We start from the raw sequence: 15,907 nt of genomic DNA, 5'->3' as shown, positions 1-15,907 counted from the left end.
TCCCACCTGACGGAGGCTGGGCACACTCAGGTGAGCGCGCGGGTCTGCGGCCGTTGATTTGGCGACATCTAGCGGTGGAACGAGGAATAACGAGCAGACTGGGGAGAAACTGGAACTTAATTTTCCCACGGTTAGTTTACGTTTCAGGTATTTACGTCTGCATTTTTTTATTCATGAAGACTACTTAAAGAAACTGTAGATAAAAGCTTGCGTGGTGAATAGAGGTGGTCACACCAAATGTTGACTTTCAAGCTCGTTAGAGCTGTACACACGCATGTATGTTTGCACACGTTCCCAGCAAAACATAAAGAAACGACGGGTGTCTCAAGACTTTTGCACTGTAATACTGTAATAATACAAAAAGAAAATGTTCTTTGTCCTTCTTTAACCTTTTGGATAGCCTTGAAAATATCCAAAGTTACTAGCATGAAATGTTGTATTTTAATAATATTATATAATAAAAAATATACCTTATTACTTAAAGATGTTCACATCTTTCCGATCACCTCCTTCATTAAATCCATATTCACATGTCTGAGTGTGTGTTTGTTTCCACTTGTCTGCGAGGAGTGTGATAGGCAGTATGCAAAACACCTCAAACAAATACTGTTACATAAACCATGCAAACTTGGTCAGCTGAGCTGAGTCCTGGAGGAAGATATTAATTGAAAAGCATGCATGGTCCTGCTAATGTCGACACCTTTGCCTGTAAGGTAGTCTGGGGTACACTTGTGGAAAGTTATTGCTCAGCTCAGCTTTCCACCATGATGTCACTACCTTCTTAAACACACATTGAAACAGGTTGTGAAGAAGGGTAAATATAGCTCTCTGTGGCACCCGGGCTGGTCCGGACATGCGCTAACTGCCACATCCAGAGCACACTGAGTCTGCTTCCAGCACTGACACAGTTTGTGAGCCCATGAGGGAGTCTTAGATAGAGTTTCTCCCAGGCCTTCAGTGTTATTAATAAACACAAAGTGTGCCTCCGTTTTCCTGGAGACAGACACTGCAGACCTCTTTCTAACAGAAAACCGTGCTAACACAGTAACTGCCTGAACATTTAGTCGGACTGCCAGTTAACGTAAGTACACATCTATGTTAATAAAAGCTGTTTCTTTAATTATTTGACAGGTTGAAAGGTTCTGTAGTGTGAAGCTTTAGGACAGGCCTCTCAACTTTAACAGCTATCAGAATGATTGATGTGTTTGCCTTTACAGTTCATTCCTCTTAACAATCTGTAAAGGAATAAGTGTTTTGAAAACCACAGTCTTACCAGGTGTTGTTTTTAATGGCTCTCGCCTTGTTTTCTTAGATTCTCTCATGGATGATCAAAGCTCAGTACAGGATGGGAACTTCATGTTATCTACTGATGACTCACATGTGCAACTGAGATTTTCTGAAGATATCTCACCGAGCAACCGCACAGACTCTGAAACACTAGGTAGATTTGCTCAAGAACAGGTGGACATGGAGAGCTTGGGTGAACTCTTTGAGTACTGCATACAGCGAGTATCCCATCTAGAGAGGCAAAGAGATGTGCTGATACAGGAGCTTCTGGTTCTGCAGGAACCTATGCTGCAAGTTGTGGGGCACCTGAGAGCGAAGCTGGAGGGAACACGCAAGCTTCTCGCTCTGGCTCAGCTGGATTATGTTACGGTTTGTGAGGATGTGCAACAGGTAAAGAGGAAACTGTTCACCACAACCAGAGACTGCATCCAGAGCCAGGTGAAGCTAGCCGAGCAGGAATACGAGGTGGCTCAGTCTGCTGTTACTCAGGTAGAAACCACAGGCTTTACATTTAATGATGATTTACTTCTGTAGTGTAGGTTTGCTTAGTATAGCAACATCATATAAAACTTGGGGTCATCATGGCTGCAGCTTGTTTATGGTTTGATTTTCAGTTATTTGAGTATCATGAGTATGAGTTCTTGTTGTTTTAGTTCTAGCTACTGTTTGCACCCTATAGAGAAATTAGCAATCAGATAAATTCATGTACCCAACTAAGCTACTGGGTAGTTTCCATTTCCACTCTCTTGCTATATGGGATCCTTTTATTTGTTGAATGTTTTTACCCACAGATAAAAATAGCCTCCATTATCAAATGTAATACTTTTCATTCTTATTTTACATCTCTTCATAGGAAGAACTCAAGGCTCAAATTCAAAGTCTGACCCAGGAGTTGGTGCAGCTGGAAAACGCCCACCAGAACCAGCTCAATTCCCTCCGTGATCAGGCCACTAAGCCTTGCAGGCCCAGGGCCATGAGTGACATCAGCCAGTGTCGCCAGGCCTCCATCAGACTGCAGCGAAGGCTCAGTGGCAGTGTGAAGATGTTGGAAGGCTGGTACGAGCCTCGCCTCATGGTTCTGCTGAAGAGAAGGCAGGTTGGGGAGGAAGCTTTGAGAAAAACCAGGGAGCAGGCAGTGGACCTGAGAGCCGGGCTGAAGCCTCTGAGAGAGGAGATACAGAGGCTGGAGGTGCAGAGATCATGTCTGGAACAGAGGATCACTCTTTTGGAGACAGAGCGGCAGGAGAGCACTGCACAACATAAGGTACAAGAGAGGTTGGATAGAACAGATGTTCAGTAAAACTAGATGACAGTATGTTTTTATTTTATGCAGAAGACTGTGGAGAAACTAAGAAAGACTCTGAGAGAACTAGAAGTGGAGTTTGAGGTTCAGAGAAAATCGAAGAAAGGCTTGGAAGATCTTAAAGATGGCCTTTTAGCAGAGCTGACATTTCTGAGGTGGGTTTATCCCAATCATTTCTGCTTTAACTTAGTAAAAGTCAAGATAATAAATGAATAATAAACTTATTTTCTTATAGGGGCTGTGAACTCAGTGACATTACAGAGGAAGAGTCATAAGTTTCAATTTCCCGAGACATAAGACATGAGACCAAATCACAACGCTGACATTATGGTAAATGGACTGGTTCTTTTATAGCGCTTTTCTACTCATCTGAGCACTCAAAGCACTTTACCCAACTTGTGCATTCACCCATTCACACCCATTTGCACAAGCACATCTTTCTAAGTGCTTCATATAGCTAACATTCACACACATTCATACTCCGATGGATCGGAGAGCAATTTGGGGTTAGTATCTTGCCCAAGGATATTTGGCATGTAGGCTAGGGGAAGCCAGGAATCGAACCACCAACCTTCCGATCAGTGGATGACCTGCTCATGTAATGGGTGAGCTACAGCCACCCCATTACATGTTTGAAAATGCGGTCTACTTAATGCAAGCGTCTTGTTACTCGCTCACATCCAACTTAACATCTAAAATGTTGTGCCAAGAAAACAAAGCAAACAGCTTTACTGTAAATAATTTTATATGAATATACTTAAGTACACAAAAGATCAGATGCAGAGAAAATGCAGAGAGAAAAACAAAACACATACAAGTGACAACACAATTTGGGGGAATTTCATACTACAAATACCAGGCAAATTAAAAGGATCAACCTACAGTATGTACAATAACATTTAAAAATGGATCTTCCACAGAAATGTTTCTGCTCAACTAACCAAGATGGAAGAAATAAAACCAACAAAATGCACACTTAGGTGATCATAAACATGTCTGTGGTTTCATCACGAGTCAGATTTCAGTTCGAAAAACTAAAAAGATCTAAAAACCTGATCATTAGAGACCTTTTCTTAAACATGTCACGTGATGACATGGCAGCATTTTATTCTTTTATTTTCTACAAAACACTGCTGCTCAAAATGTATTTTAAAAAGACTGCTTTTTCACCCAGTGCTGGTAAACGGATCCATTTTTAATGAGCAGGTCAAAAGAAGAAGACACGTGGAGACCGGACTCATGCCTGGACTTCTGAATCTGCGGCACCTTCTGGGTCCTCGTCATTGTAGATATTTTCAGCCTGCAGATATAATTGCCAAAAAAATAAAAGATTTTTAATGTAACTGCTCTTCTATGTTATAATAATAAATGCACTTTACTATTCAAATCCTCGCTGTGTTGTAACTGATCGAGTTTTCTTTACAAAGCCTTTACCATCTGCCACACTTGCATGATGTTGTCCTCTGATACTGAACAGATGACCCACGGCTCGTTGGGGTTCCAAGAGAAGTCTGAGATCTTAGCTGTGTGTCCTCCGTGGATGAACTGAAACGAAATGAAGCAGAAAGATTTAGCACAATGATCGAGATTTAGCTTAAAAAATAAAACAAAGCCAATGTTTGAAAGCAAGATTACAGTATTTCCTACACAAAGACTTAGGCATGCTCTTCCAGTGTGGTGGTACCTTACTAACAGACCAACCAAGTCACTGTTAAGGCAGTGACCACTGCCTCTCTAGAAAAATCATGTAGCTTGCTGGACTCCAACTCTATTGTCATGGATTGCATTTGGTGACAGTAGTCCTTGTACTGCTCTACAGAGCCGCTGCAAGCTGCAGGGTCACTACACTAACTACAAACTGCAGCAGGTGGAGAAGTTCGTGTGCCAGTAGACATTTCTCAGGCTGCTGAGCAGAACAATGATTATCATCACCAGCTGCAGTCCATGCATTGGTGGAGCTATAATCCATCTGCTGGACAAGACTCTTACTGGAGAGTGTGGGTGCATAGAGCCTCTGACGTCACCACAAATATGCTCATTTTGTTGAGAAAAACTGCATCATCACCACCGCTCATTGTCACAACTCACCAGCAGCTCAGGAGGGCCATCCTCAGCATCCTCTGGTGACTGCTCCTCTCCAATCTTACTGAGGTCCCAGACGTTGAGCCGCCTGTCAGTGCCGCTGGAGGCCAGGATGGTTTCGTTATGAGGAGACCACTGAACCTGTTGGAAAAAGATGTGGATATGAAACCTCTGCAATTAAGTCCCCCCTTGCAGTACTTTGGTGAATATAATTGTAAATATTATATCTATACAAAGAATTAAATATTCAACCCTAAATTCCAAGGGTACAAGCAAGTGTACAACCAAAAGCTTTAAACAATTCACCATCACATATTTTCACAAGTTACTACAAAGTCCTACAATCCTTTTTCTCAAAAATGTTTTTCCCAAAGTTGAAAAATTTTAACTCCTGCATCAGACAACACTGTTTTCCACCAGTTCACCTCATTGTATTGACTTTGTATGCAACTGTAACAGCAAACAACTTCCTGACAGTTTATCTTTTTGTTAACTTAATTATACCATAAATAGCAATTGCATTTCATCTTTTGTAGCCAAAAGCTAGTTATTCACCAGAGACATATTTCAGCCTAAATAGCCTCACTCCACAATGCAGTTAGTGAGCTGAAACATTCAAGCCGAAGTTTGCACAACAACAACTACAGATTTATTGCGAGGAAGTTCACTTCTTACCTGGAAGATCTCGTCCTTGTGGGATTCAAACGAGTGAAGCTTCAGCTTCAGGTTCCTCAAGTCCCAAAGAGCCACAGTCTGCAAGTAAAAGGAGGCCAATTCAGTACAGCATCAAGATGCTATTTCACTGTAACTGTCTGAAAGAAAGACACCTCACCTTATCTGCAGAGCCAGTGGCAAGAATGAACTCGCTGTAAGGATTGAAAGACAGGCAGTTGACCTCAGCAGTGTGGGCGTCCACTGCATGGCTGGGCTTGGAGGTGTTGTTGGACCGCGTGTCCCAACTGTTCCAAAAACAGACAAAAGCACCAGTGTCAGGAAGAAATGTGAAACTGAACAACAACTTTGTTTTTAATGAGTCATCGCTGAGGCTGCTTACATCATGAGTTTCTGGTCATCTGCCACAGATCCAAAGAGCGATTCGTGGAGAAGGTGCCATGAGACGTCCTCCACCACAGCAGTGTGGCCTGTGAAGATAGTCTTGGCATCCACAATCTTCCCCTCTTTGGGAACTGTGCTGATATCCCACAGGCATATAGTCTGCAGAGAGCACAGACGAATGTTAAAAAAGAAAGAAAAAAAAGAAGTAACAAATGATTTGTAATGTGATAGAAGACAAAAAATCATTTTAACAAGAATAAGGCAGGCATGTCAAGACAGGTTTCTTACGTGGTCATCAGAAGCACTAAGGAGACAGCCACTAAGGTTTGGGTTCCATGAGAGGCCATAGCCCTCCTTCTGGTGGCCCCTCAGACGGAGATCTGGGGTGCATTCTCCAGAAGGGTCTTTAACAGAAATAATGTCAGTGTTAAAAAGCCTGTAGAGCTTCAAATGTAGCGACACATGATATGCAGTTATGCAAGAAAAAGTGTTCTTTCTGCAAACCTACCCGGCTTGGAGGGGTGCTTTGTGTAATCAAAGACTAGCACATCACTGGTGGGGGTCTTGGTGGCAATGATGCAAGGATTCTGAGGCATGTATCGGGCTCTGTTCACTTCTCCTTCATGGTTGATCTTGATCTCAATCTCTATTTTCCCACTAACAGATCCAAAACCTCCAAACTCTGAAATAAAAAGACAACAGATACATGAAGCTCTTCCATTCCATGAAGCAGGTTTTAGGGTGACCTATGCACCAGGGATTTTTATGTATTTTTTTAGACAAAAAATGCAACCCTTAAGTTACGTAGTGTGTCATTTATGCCCAATGTTCCTGTTAACCAGTTTTGCTCTTAATAAAATGTTTAATAAACATATTACAGAACTTTAAAAAAGCGATTTAAAAAGTACGTAACCTACTATTCTACTTGTTCAGCTGACATTCACTATTGCCCTTGCTTCGTTGAATGAGGTTAAATTTGATTCATGCTGTTACATACGTTATTTCCTTTTCCTTCCTCTTGTGAGCAGAGTTGCCCATAGCCAACAATGTTGTTCTTTCTGCACCATCACACAATTATCAATAAGCTATATAGGAGTTGGATAGCGCTACATTAACAATGTGCAGAATTAAAAGACTACTGAAATGTCCTCCAAACCCTCTGCATTCACCAGGTCTAACAACATTTTCTGGTGGAAGTGTACTAGTATTACTGTGCTAAAGTTGGATTAGATCGATTAAATCAATATCATCCAAAACCAGCTTAGGCATGTGAATTAGTCTATTTATAAGTGTTATTTCCATGTTTTGCATGTAAAGATCCCTTGAGAACACTAGGAAACTATAAGTTATTCTATGACCTCTTACTGGTGGTGCTCTTGTAACATAGGTTCTCAGTGGACTTTTTATGCTCTCACCTCCTTTCTCGCTGTCATAGTGTGAAGCATCAAACTGCGCATCATCATTCGGCAGTTGAACGCTGGCAATTACGAGGTGATTCTGCTCATCAGAAGTATGGGTCCCCAGAACCAGCCTGTGCACACTGTAGTCCTTTCCCTCTGGTCTGTGGACATATCGCATGATATTTACATATCTGCTACAGTATCTTGTTGTGACTTGGAGCCTGAAAAGGTGTTGCACAACTCCCATTTACCTGGTGACATCTGGGAGCCATTGAGCAGTGAGGCTTGGCCACTCCAGAGCATGGGTCATGACCAGATCATAGAGGAAAGGGGTGTTCTTCTTCCAAATCTTATACTCCTCGTTGATCACCCTTTCCTCCACAGCGTCATCAAAAGCCGCTGCAACAGTAACATTTAACACAAAGCTACGTTATAGTCAAATTTACAAACATATGCAGCAGCTACTTGAGGAAATCTTTTCCTTCCTAGCGTTTTAGCTGATTTTATCAATAAAGTAACAGTAGCACACAATGCTAGAGCAGCTGTCGCCCATATAAATAAATAATACAGTCTTTCTGAAGATTATTATAGTGGGGCAGTATATCTGACTGCACTGGTTTAAAACCCTTTTCACCGGCGCGTTAGCAGCTAATGCTAACATCAGCTAACAGCTAGCTGAGTGCTTTCTAACAATGAAAGGTGATGCTGGCTGGCGCGCCAACCACCACCGCTACATCCTGATTCGCATTTTCTGTCACTCTCGACAGCACACACACATAAATAACGTTCTCGTTAAAAAACGTAGACGTCCTTACCGTCTTTATCAGCCATTGCGTGGTTATAATACCGTTACTAATGACAAAATAAGTAATTTTTAGGGAGAGCGCTCAGAAGACAGCACGACGACTCGCAATGGCGCCAACTCCATAGAACGCGCCTAGCCAATCATAGTCGACGACAAAACCGACAGGAAGTCGTTACACGACACATCCGGTGCTGTGCCAAAAAAAGTAACTTCCGGTATTTGCAAACGATAACGATACTACTAATAATAGGTAGTATTTAGGCCGTTTTGAATAAGTTGGCCATTTTTCATGACAGCTGAATGCCCTGTTTTGCAAGGACTAGCTCTATAACATATACATACGCGTATATGCTCTATAAACTCTCTAGAGGTTCCTATTGCTAGTAATTTTTACAATTTATTATTTGTTTAAGTATTTCTGTTAATATATCCATTGTGTAACAATGAAAAAAGAGAGCGAAGAAAAAAAATAAGTGTTCTTCGTCTTTCACGGAAGTAGTACGGTGAGTCAAGCCTGCCCGGAAATTCAAGAAGAACACACGGACATGGTCTAGATAAACGTCTGCCTTTTTCAACAAGCTTCGATCTACAATGGACGATCGTGTGTTAGACTTGACAGAAGCACAGGAAGCTGTCAAATCCAAATACCCGCCGATCAACAAGAAATATGAATGTAAGTGCGAAGTTATGATACTTAAAGTCGGAGCACCAACCACGATGCTGGTTTCAATGGAAGTCTAAATTTCCGAGTTGTCAATATTTTAAGCTGGACCGCCCCCTCATGTCACCACCAACAATCACCCCGACTATAACTGGGCTCTGTTCATAAACGTGTGGGAGCGGTGCTTTTGAACGAAAAATAAACAAACAAACTGTGTTCTCAAGGCGAAAAACAAATCCTGATTTTTCTTCCCGATCGTACTTTGAGTTCCAGTTGAAAATTCCACGTGGGAAATGAAAACTCCGACTTCCAATGCCAATAGTTCCTTTACCATTACTTGATTTATCAAAACAACGTCACAGAAAGTCTAGTTTAATTTTGATTTCAGTGAGCTAAAAGGATTGTTCGTGTTAAATTTTGTCTCAAAATTCAAATTCAAAAAAGATCTTTAATATGTCCAGTTTTTTTTACATTTGTGTGAAAGAGATTTTATTTTTCACGAAACTATACAGTCCTGTGAAAACTGTAGTACAACCTTACTCTTTCAGGTAAGCAGGAGGTAGGTGCTGTTAATCAAATGCACCTGATTAACTGATCACCAACAAATGTGGCCAATTATAAACAAAAAAGCAGGTTTGCCAACTTCCTATTTATGTCTCCTGGGCCCTATTTCAGGAAGCCGGTTTAGAAAACTCAGAGTTAAAAATGATACTCAGGGTTGAGTAACCCTGAACTGTCCAACTCGGAATATTCGGTTTCAGAAAGGCTGATAACAATTAGTTCAGTCAACGCGGAGTTGCTTTAACCCCAAGTTAAGCGCGCGCACGAGGATACATAAAGCCCTGATTACAGCAAATCCAGCATGTCCAAATTAACACTGTCGGATTTGATTTCAACACTATTAAAGTGTCTATATGGGTCCACACCAGAGAGTGTTAATTTAACTCTTTTTGGAGAGTTGGTACGTTAACTCTGATTTGGTGTTAAACACCAAATCTGTCTGGAGTTGATAATTTAACACTTGGTGTTAAGAGTTTATATATTAACTCTCAAAGAGTATTTTAGTTTAACTACGTAAGAGTTATCTTCTAATTCATTCTAAAAAGCGGGAATTTTACTGTTCTGAACTTCTAGAAGTTTATTTTGGAAATAAACATTTACTAAAAAGATGCAATGGTTTTTGAAAAACATTTATTCTGAACTGTGCACCACAATTTCAAAACATTTTCTGAAAGATGTAACAGTATACATGTTCTCACTTTCATTAGAATTTTGTTTATCAAAAGGTCTGACATGGTAAATGCAAATAACAGCATTCTCATCATTTATTTCTTCAATACAATATGCATGTCCTTCATTCATCCCTCTGTGGAACTTCAACGCACTTCTGCTCTCCCCCATATTCCATCTTCACAAGCATATCCTGTGCGGAGATTGAATAAAAATTAGTTGACACTAATTATTGGCACAAATAATCCAGTAAACAATTGCAGCACAGTAAAAAAAAAAAAAAAAAAAAAGGAATCCTTTTTGAGCCATTACTTGTGTAAAGTATTTTCCCAAAAGCCAAGGACACAGGCAACAGGTAATACTGAACTAAATGTAAAACCGCAACCTTTTTCATTTTTACCTAAACCGTGTGCACAAAACTCTGGAGGGATCTAAATGCTAACGTAGAATCCAGTCAGGACGCCTGCTACTGCTGTTTGCTCGGTTTTTTTTTTTTTTAATGGGCGATCGTTTTCAGGCTTCAAGTAGCACCATTATACCAACATTTCACATTCTACACATTGTTTTAGGTGTATTTGACCAAAAGTTTGACTGAAAATTCACATGCAAGCTTTTTTTCAAGGCTGTGGTATTTGCCCGCAAACAATACCTTTCAGCTAGCTAAAACAGAATATTATGCTATCAGCGAGCAACATGGCTAATGCCTTTCACACAGCTTTGTCTCAACTCCAAAGAGCCACAGAAGTAAAAGATAATAATAATAATTGAAACAATCTTTGAAAAAATGACTTACCAAGCAGGGCAAACAATTCAAATATGTAGAGCAAAATGTTCTGAAACGGCTTCGCTTCAGCTTCGATTGGAGCCGTGCTGGGGGCGGAGTCTGTGAATTTACTCTGTTGGTGTCATAGCCCCTGTAGGAGTTCAGAGTTAAGAGGTCAGGAGTTAATGTTTCCATTGTAACACCTCCAGATTTGACAGAGAAACACTCATTTTTAACACTCGATTTTAACTACTATCATTTTACACCTCAGAGTTACATTAAAAGAATGTGACTCTGCTTAGAGTAAAATTAACTCTACTTTTGCAAGAAGACTATTAACACCAAAACATTTAACACTGTTGAATTTGCTGTGTGGAGCACAGATTAAGCGAGTCACCATGGAGACGGAGGGAAAGAAGGCGCGGTCAATGTATTTTACAGCGCTTGAGGCCGAAATTCTGATGTGCTGCCATCAGAATTTCGGCCTCAAGCGCTGTAAAATACTTACAGCGCTTGATACTTACATCAGTCAGGAATGTTACAGTTGCACTGAAACGTCTCCTGCACTCGTTTGTGGTGTTCCCCGGTCATAGACCCACAAGATTCATCAAAGAGGGATGCCACAAAATTGCAGGTATCAGGATGAACGAAACTTAATTCATGATGTGGTGATACTTGAACTACTACTTAAATTTTACATTTATTTTCACGGTTCCCAGGCGTGATTGGCTGTATAGATGGCACTCACATTCCAATCATTGCTCCTTCAGTAAATGAAGGAGACTATGTGAACAGGAAGTCTTTCCACAGCATTAATGTACAGGTACATAGTTCCCTGTAGCATTTCAAACTAACAAATTATTTCATTATAGTAATGGATGCTAATTTGTGTTCTCTGCACTGTGAAGATCATATGCGATGCTGCCAACATTATCACAAATGTGGAAGCCAACTGCTCAGCCTCTGTGAGTGGTGGTGGTGGAGGACCCCCACCTGTTTTTCGGGCCTCCGCTTTTTTTCTGTTGGCTATAACGGGTCACATTTGAGCATACAGAGTAAGCAAATATGTACTTGTAATGTGCTCAGATAATTTCAATAAGTGCTTACAGAAAGAAAATTAATGTAGCCTCTAACTGCAATTGATTTACATCGGACAAACAGACCAAGCACTATGGCTCATAATACAATTACACCTTACCTGTTTGGACTATATTTTTATATTTCATTTTTACTTGCTGCCAGGAACGTTGGGGGCCTGTTGGGTTGCACCTGCGCTCACATCACATCACAAAATCAAATGTATAAAATAAAAAATAAAATAAAATATAATAAAATAACGTGTTAAATGGGTGGAAATCCCTAGATCAATGTTTAAATTAACACTCACGCATTGACTCTGTCGGCTATGTTTTGCCATGCATGCTCTCTTTCTTTTGCAGCTGAGGCTGTGTTACTTTTTTTCCGCGGAATTTGCATGTTATCGGCATATGCTGCCATCAGCATTTCGGCCTCAAGCGCTGTAAGATACATTGACCGCGCCTTCTTTCCCTCCGTCTCCATGGTGACTCGCTTAATCTGTGCTCTACTAATCAGGGCTTCATGTATCCTCGTGCGCGCGCTTAACTTGGGGTTAAAGCAACTCCGCGTTGACTGAACTAATTGTTATCAGCCTTTCTGAAACCGAATATTCCGAGTTGGACAGTTCGGGGTTACTCAACCCTGAGTATCGTTTTTTCACTCTGAGTTTTCTAAACCGGCTTCCTGAAATAGGGCCCTGAGAACTAATGTGCACAATAGTGAGCCACCCAGTTCTTCTATGTCAGAGTTGTATGGAGGTTGCCAGTCTACTTTAAAGATGCAATTATGCGTTCTTCATGTCATGTCAAGAAAACTAATCTTGAGGCTACAAACCCATCAAGTTTTACACCAATCTCTTGTTTTTCTTTTGTTGTCTCTTTTTACAACTGTTGTTGTTATACTAGTTCAAAATAAAGGTACATACAAATACAAACTTGCGGTGTACCTCAAGGCTCCATCATGGGTCTAATTCTGTAGTTTTAAAGAGCTACCTAAAAAAAAAAAAAAGTTAATTAAGTTCTTCAAAATAAATGCTCAAATAAGTACCTAGAGACATTTCAGGATTGCTGCCACTGGCAAGACTTTCTTAGGACTTTAATTCAGTCAACTCATGATATCGCCTCTTTGTTTTGTTTTTTTTAATCGTTTCAGACCTGGATCACACAGCAGATGTACAGTGAGTACCTTTTTGGTATAGTAAAACCATGTTCCTCTGTTTTTTTCTTAGTTTTTAACAAAAAAAACCCCTTCTTTTTTCTTTTCCAAGAATTCACTCTTGGGGAGACTCTTTGGAGGAAGCCTTTGAGCAGTGTGCCATGGGCATGTTCGGCTACATGACGGACACAGAGACGGTGGAACCGATAGATACAGTTGAAGTGGAGTCGGAGGGTGAGAGTCTGTCACCAAGATTTCAACCGACTCCAGTTGTACCTACTTTCTACCTGTCTCAGTCTGGCTGTTTGCAGAGCAGATCAGCTAAAGTCTGTGTGTATGTTTTTGTTCCTAAAAGGTGAAGACATGGAGTCGCTTCTCTTCCACTTCCTAGATGATTGGTTATACAAGTTTAGTGCAGATCTTTTCTTTATTCCCAGGGTGAGTATCTTGGTCACTTGTGTATTACTTAACATGTACTTTAAACTTATTTACATTGATTGCATATCTGTTTTTGTTTGCAAAAGCATTTGAGACCTGAGCCTTTATAAAATAGATCGGTTTTGATATAAATTATGACTTAAATGGGTAAGTATAAAATCTTTCCTTGACACGGAAAAATAATATAGACTTCATACATTTCTATGAAAGCAGGACAGAAAGCAACATGTATTGCTATCTTAACCATCTCCAAATTCTATGTCAAGCCACATTTTTATAGGCCCAATGAAACAGATCCATAAGCATTTTGACCCTGTTTTTGTCATTTTGCCTCTATACACTCCCCGAAGCAACTTTAGTTTTAATTCAAGGGTTTAGCAGAAATACGGCATCACTATTCAAGAATTATATACACAGTCGCTTATTTTCAGATTCTCCAAAGTAATTGGACAATTGACTTCCAAGCTGTTTCGTGGTCTGTTGAGGCCTTCTTCCTGATTACTTCAAGACAAAATGACTACAATGGTCTGGATTTGATTATATAAGTTTATTTTTGCATTTTATAGCTTTTTACTGGAGCTCTCAATGTGAGGTCCAAAGAGTGGTCGACGCATGTGAAGGAAGCCATCTTAGTCTGGAAAAAAAAAAAAAACAACCTAAAAAGGAAATGGAAAAAAACTTTAAGTGGTCAAATCAACAATGTGGTCATTCTGTAAAATAATGAATGAATCATCTGGCCAGCTCAGCAACATCAAAAGCCTTGAAAGACCACAGAAGACAACTAAAGTTGATGATTGAAGAAATCTTTCTTGGATTAAGTAAAACCACTTCACAACACATAGAGAAGAACACTGTCGAGGAGGTAGGCGTGCCATTGTCAAGGTCTGCAATCAAAAGACAACTTCATGAATGGAAACAGAGGATTTACAGCAAGGTGGAAACCACTGGTTACACTCAGCAACAAGGACATCAGATCAGAACATAAAAGAAAACAAAGAGCCTGCTCACAAAAGTAAGGAGACAGACTGAAACAGCTCATGATCACACAGATGCCACATCATCTGTCAAACATAGTTGAGGCGATGTTATGGCATGAGCATGTAGGACTGCCAGTTCAACTGGGCCTCTAGTTAGTACTGGTGGTGTGGCTGCTGATAGAAACAGCTGGATGAATTTTTAGTGTACAGGGCCGTACACCTTGCTCAGACTCTGCGTTTCACAGTGCAAATTGAGTTTCTTAAGGAAACAGAAATGGGATATTCTTCAATGGCCACGTCAGTAACCAGCTGAGCATGCTTTTCAGTTACTGAATATAAAATTGAAGGCAGAGAGACCCACAAACAAGCAGCAATTTTATTTTATTTTAGTTTATCCAATTACATTTGAGCCTCTGATAATGGAAGACTGTGGATAAAAATGTCTGTAATTCCTAATGTTGTACTTTGGTTAAACTCCTTAATATTAAAGCTGAAACTCTGCACTTAAATCAGATCATGATTGTTTAGTTTTAAATGTGGTGATGAACTTACCCAAAACAACTGGTAATATTATCTTTTTTTCCCTTCTTTTTTTAATATAATCACCATCTCTAAATATAATAGGCTGCAAGTAATTTTGCTACTGTTCCTTATTTACATTACAGTTATGAAGTTGCTACATTTATGAAGTGCTAACAATTTTGTCATATCTGTTCATCAGGAGGTCAAAGTTTTACATATTGACAGAATGCGTTTCAAGATTCGCTCCATTGGGTAAGTTTGGGGTCCTCCTCAATAACACTGAAGTTATCTTGATATTTATTTTTAAAAAGTATTACGTACAATTCAAACCCGAGCTAATGTGGAACAACTTTGTAATTTGTTTTTAAGGCAAAGGTCAAACTTGATCAGGACATGCAAAAAAGTTTTAATTTACTTTCTTTGCTTTATTTTTCTTTGGTTTATGAAAGGTGGGGCGAAGAATTTTCTCTGGAAAAGCACCCACAGGTAAGCCAGACAAAGAAGTAAAATGACACTCATTAGAAGAAATACATAAAATGAATAACTAATGCTACAAAACTACAATGCAACTACAGTAACTTATGTCATTTGTTGTCCTTCTAGGGAACTGAGGTGAAAGCCATCACATATTCAGCAATGCAAATCCACGATAAAGAAAAACCAGAAATATTTGCCATCATTGATATCTGATACAACTGCGAGAAGAAGCTCACACTCAATGGTTCAGTAAAAGTGGGAAGTCTACATGACCAGTTTAAGTGGCCTTTTAATTCAGCGCACTGATTTTTGATTAGTACTGTCTTTTTTGGGGCATGTAAGCTCAACTCTTTATTTAAATTTATTAAAAAAGAATTGTAAAATTAGCCTTACATTTAAATGAGACTTGTGAGGGATATCAATTATTTGGAGGGAATACACTGAATTTGAACTGTGCACCTGAAGTCACAATTACCAAATTTAAGCTCAAATTTTCATTTTAGGAGATTATTACTCTTATGTGTGATGGTTTTGAAGGTGTGTTGATGCATTATATCTCATTGTAAATAAATAAATAAGCAAATGTTTACCTTTGACATACAATTGAGTCACCTGTTTTTCAACTTAAAATCTCAGTTTTAAGTATTTTATAGAAGTGTTGCGATTAAATAGGA

At 39.7% G+C, this 15,907-nt stretch overlaps 3 protein-coding genes and 1 long non-coding RNA gene across 7 annotated transcripts; 2 read left to right on the top strand and 2 right to left on the bottom strand.

Annotated features, from left to right (window-relative positions):
- The first annotated feature begins 17 nt into the window (after nucleotides 1-17).
- On the top strand, nucleotides 18-3,009 carry LOC113011869 (syncoilin). Of its 3 annotated transcripts, XM_026151673.2 has the most exons (5): nucleotides 874-1,081; nucleotides 1,313-1,776; nucleotides 2,141-2,551; nucleotides 2,621-2,745; nucleotides 2,826-3,009. In XM_026151673.2, the coding sequence occupies exons 2-5, from the start codon at nucleotides 1,321-1,323 to the stop codon at nucleotides 2,863-2,865; spliced, it is 1,032 nt and encodes a 343-aa protein (XP_026007458.1). In that variant the 5' UTR covers nucleotides 874-1,081; nucleotides 1,313-1,320; the 3' UTR covers nucleotides 2,866-3,009. The 3 variants fall into 3 exon arrangements, with proteins under 3 accessions (XP_080150365.1, XP_026007458.1, XP_080150364.1); XM_080294239.1 differs by lacking the exon at nucleotides 874-1,081 and adding an exon at nucleotides 18-130 and having other exon boundaries at nucleotides 2,621-2,952; XM_080294238.1 differs by having other exon boundaries at nucleotides 905-1,081; nucleotides 2,621-2,952.
- A 308-nt stretch (nucleotides 3,010-3,317) lies between these two features.
- LOC113011815 (histone-binding protein RBBP4) lies at nucleotides 3,318-8,096 on the bottom strand. The gene is made up of 11 exons (XM_026151588.2): nucleotides 7,944-8,096; nucleotides 7,380-7,527; nucleotides 7,144-7,289; nucleotides 6,237-6,410; nucleotides 6,017-6,132; nucleotides 5,727-5,887; nucleotides 5,505-5,631; nucleotides 5,348-5,425; nucleotides 4,679-4,813; nucleotides 4,025-4,135; nucleotides 3,318-3,890 (listed from the first exon to the last, which is right to left on the bottom strand). The coding sequence occupies exons 1-11, from the start codon at nucleotides 7,957-7,959 to the stop codon at nucleotides 3,828-3,830; spliced, it is 1,275 nt and encodes a 424-aa protein (XP_026007373.1). The 5' UTR covers nucleotides 7,960-8,096; the 3' UTR covers nucleotides 3,318-3,827.
- A 44-nt stretch (nucleotides 8,097-8,140) lies between these two features.
- Nucleotides 8,141-15,836, top strand: zbtb8os (zinc finger and BTB domain containing 8 opposite strand). 2 transcript variants are annotated; one of them, XM_026151592.2, is made up of 7 exons: nucleotides 8,141-8,606; nucleotides 12,817-12,841; nucleotides 12,932-13,053; nucleotides 13,175-13,257; nucleotides 14,956-15,008; nucleotides 15,206-15,242; nucleotides 15,360-15,836. In XM_026151592.2, the coding sequence occupies exons 1-7, from the start codon at nucleotides 8,525-8,527 to the stop codon at nucleotides 15,444-15,446; spliced, it is 489 nt and encodes a 162-aa protein (XP_026007377.1). In that variant the 5' UTR covers nucleotides 8,141-8,524; the 3' UTR covers nucleotides 15,447-15,836. The 2 variants fall into 2 exon arrangements, with proteins under 2 accessions (XP_026007377.1, XP_080150369.1); XM_080294243.1 differs by lacking the exons at nucleotides 14,956-15,008; nucleotides 15,206-15,242; nucleotides 15,360-15,836 and adding an exon at nucleotides 13,824-14,116 and having other exon boundaries at nucleotides 8,388-8,606.
- LOC145422652 (uncharacterized) lies at nucleotides 9,769-10,961 on the bottom strand. Its single transcript, XR_013903947.1, has 2 exons — nucleotides 10,618-10,961; nucleotides 9,769-10,017 (listed from the first exon to the last, which is right to left on the bottom strand). It is a non-coding gene; the product is annotated as an uncharacterized LOC145422652 (long non-coding RNA).
- Nucleotides 15,837-15,907: the final 71 nt, after the last annotated feature.

This window comes from Astatotilapia calliptera, chromosome 19 (assembly GCF_964374335.1).
Source record: "Astatotilapia calliptera chromosome 19, fAstCal68.1, whole genome shotgun sequence".
Taxonomy (NCBI): Eukaryota; Metazoa; Chordata; class Actinopteri; order Cichliformes; family Cichlidae; genus Astatotilapia; species Astatotilapia calliptera.
This window is presented reverse-complemented; position numbering and strand designations above follow the sequence as displayed.

Coding starts and splice junctions, on each gene's coding strand:
- LOC113011869 (XM_080294239.1), top strand. CDS start 1,321: ATGGATGATCAAAGCTCAGTACAGGATGGGAACTTCATGTTATCTACT. Junction 1,777..2,140: donor CTCAGTCTGCTGTTACTCAG/GTAGAAACCACA, acceptor ATCTCTTCATAG/GAAGAACTCAAGGCTCAAAT. Junction 2,552..2,620: donor AGAGCACTGCACAACATAAG/GTACAAGAGAGG, acceptor TATTTTATGCAG/AAGACTGTGGAGAAACTAAG.
- LOC113011815 (XM_026151588.2), bottom strand. Junction 6,133..6,236: donor AAAGCACCCCTCCAAGCCGG/GTAGGTTTGCAG, acceptor TTTCTGTTAAAG/ACCCTTCTGGAGAATGCACC. Junction 5,888..6,016: donor TTAGTGCTTCTGATGACCAC/GTAAGAAACCTG, acceptor TGCTCTCTGCAG/ACTATATGCCTGTGGGATAT.
- zbtb8os (XM_026151592.2), top strand. CDS start 8,525: ATGGACGATCGTGTGTTAGACTTGACAGAAGCACAGGAAGCTGTCAAA. Junction 12,842..12,931: donor GATCACACAGCAGATGTACA/GTGAGTACCTTT, acceptor TTCTTTTCCAAG/AATTCACTCTTGGGGAGACT. Junction 15,009..15,205: donor TTCAAGATTCGCTCCATTGG/GTAAGTTTGGGG, acceptor GGTTTATGAAAG/GTGGGGCGAAGAATTTTCTC.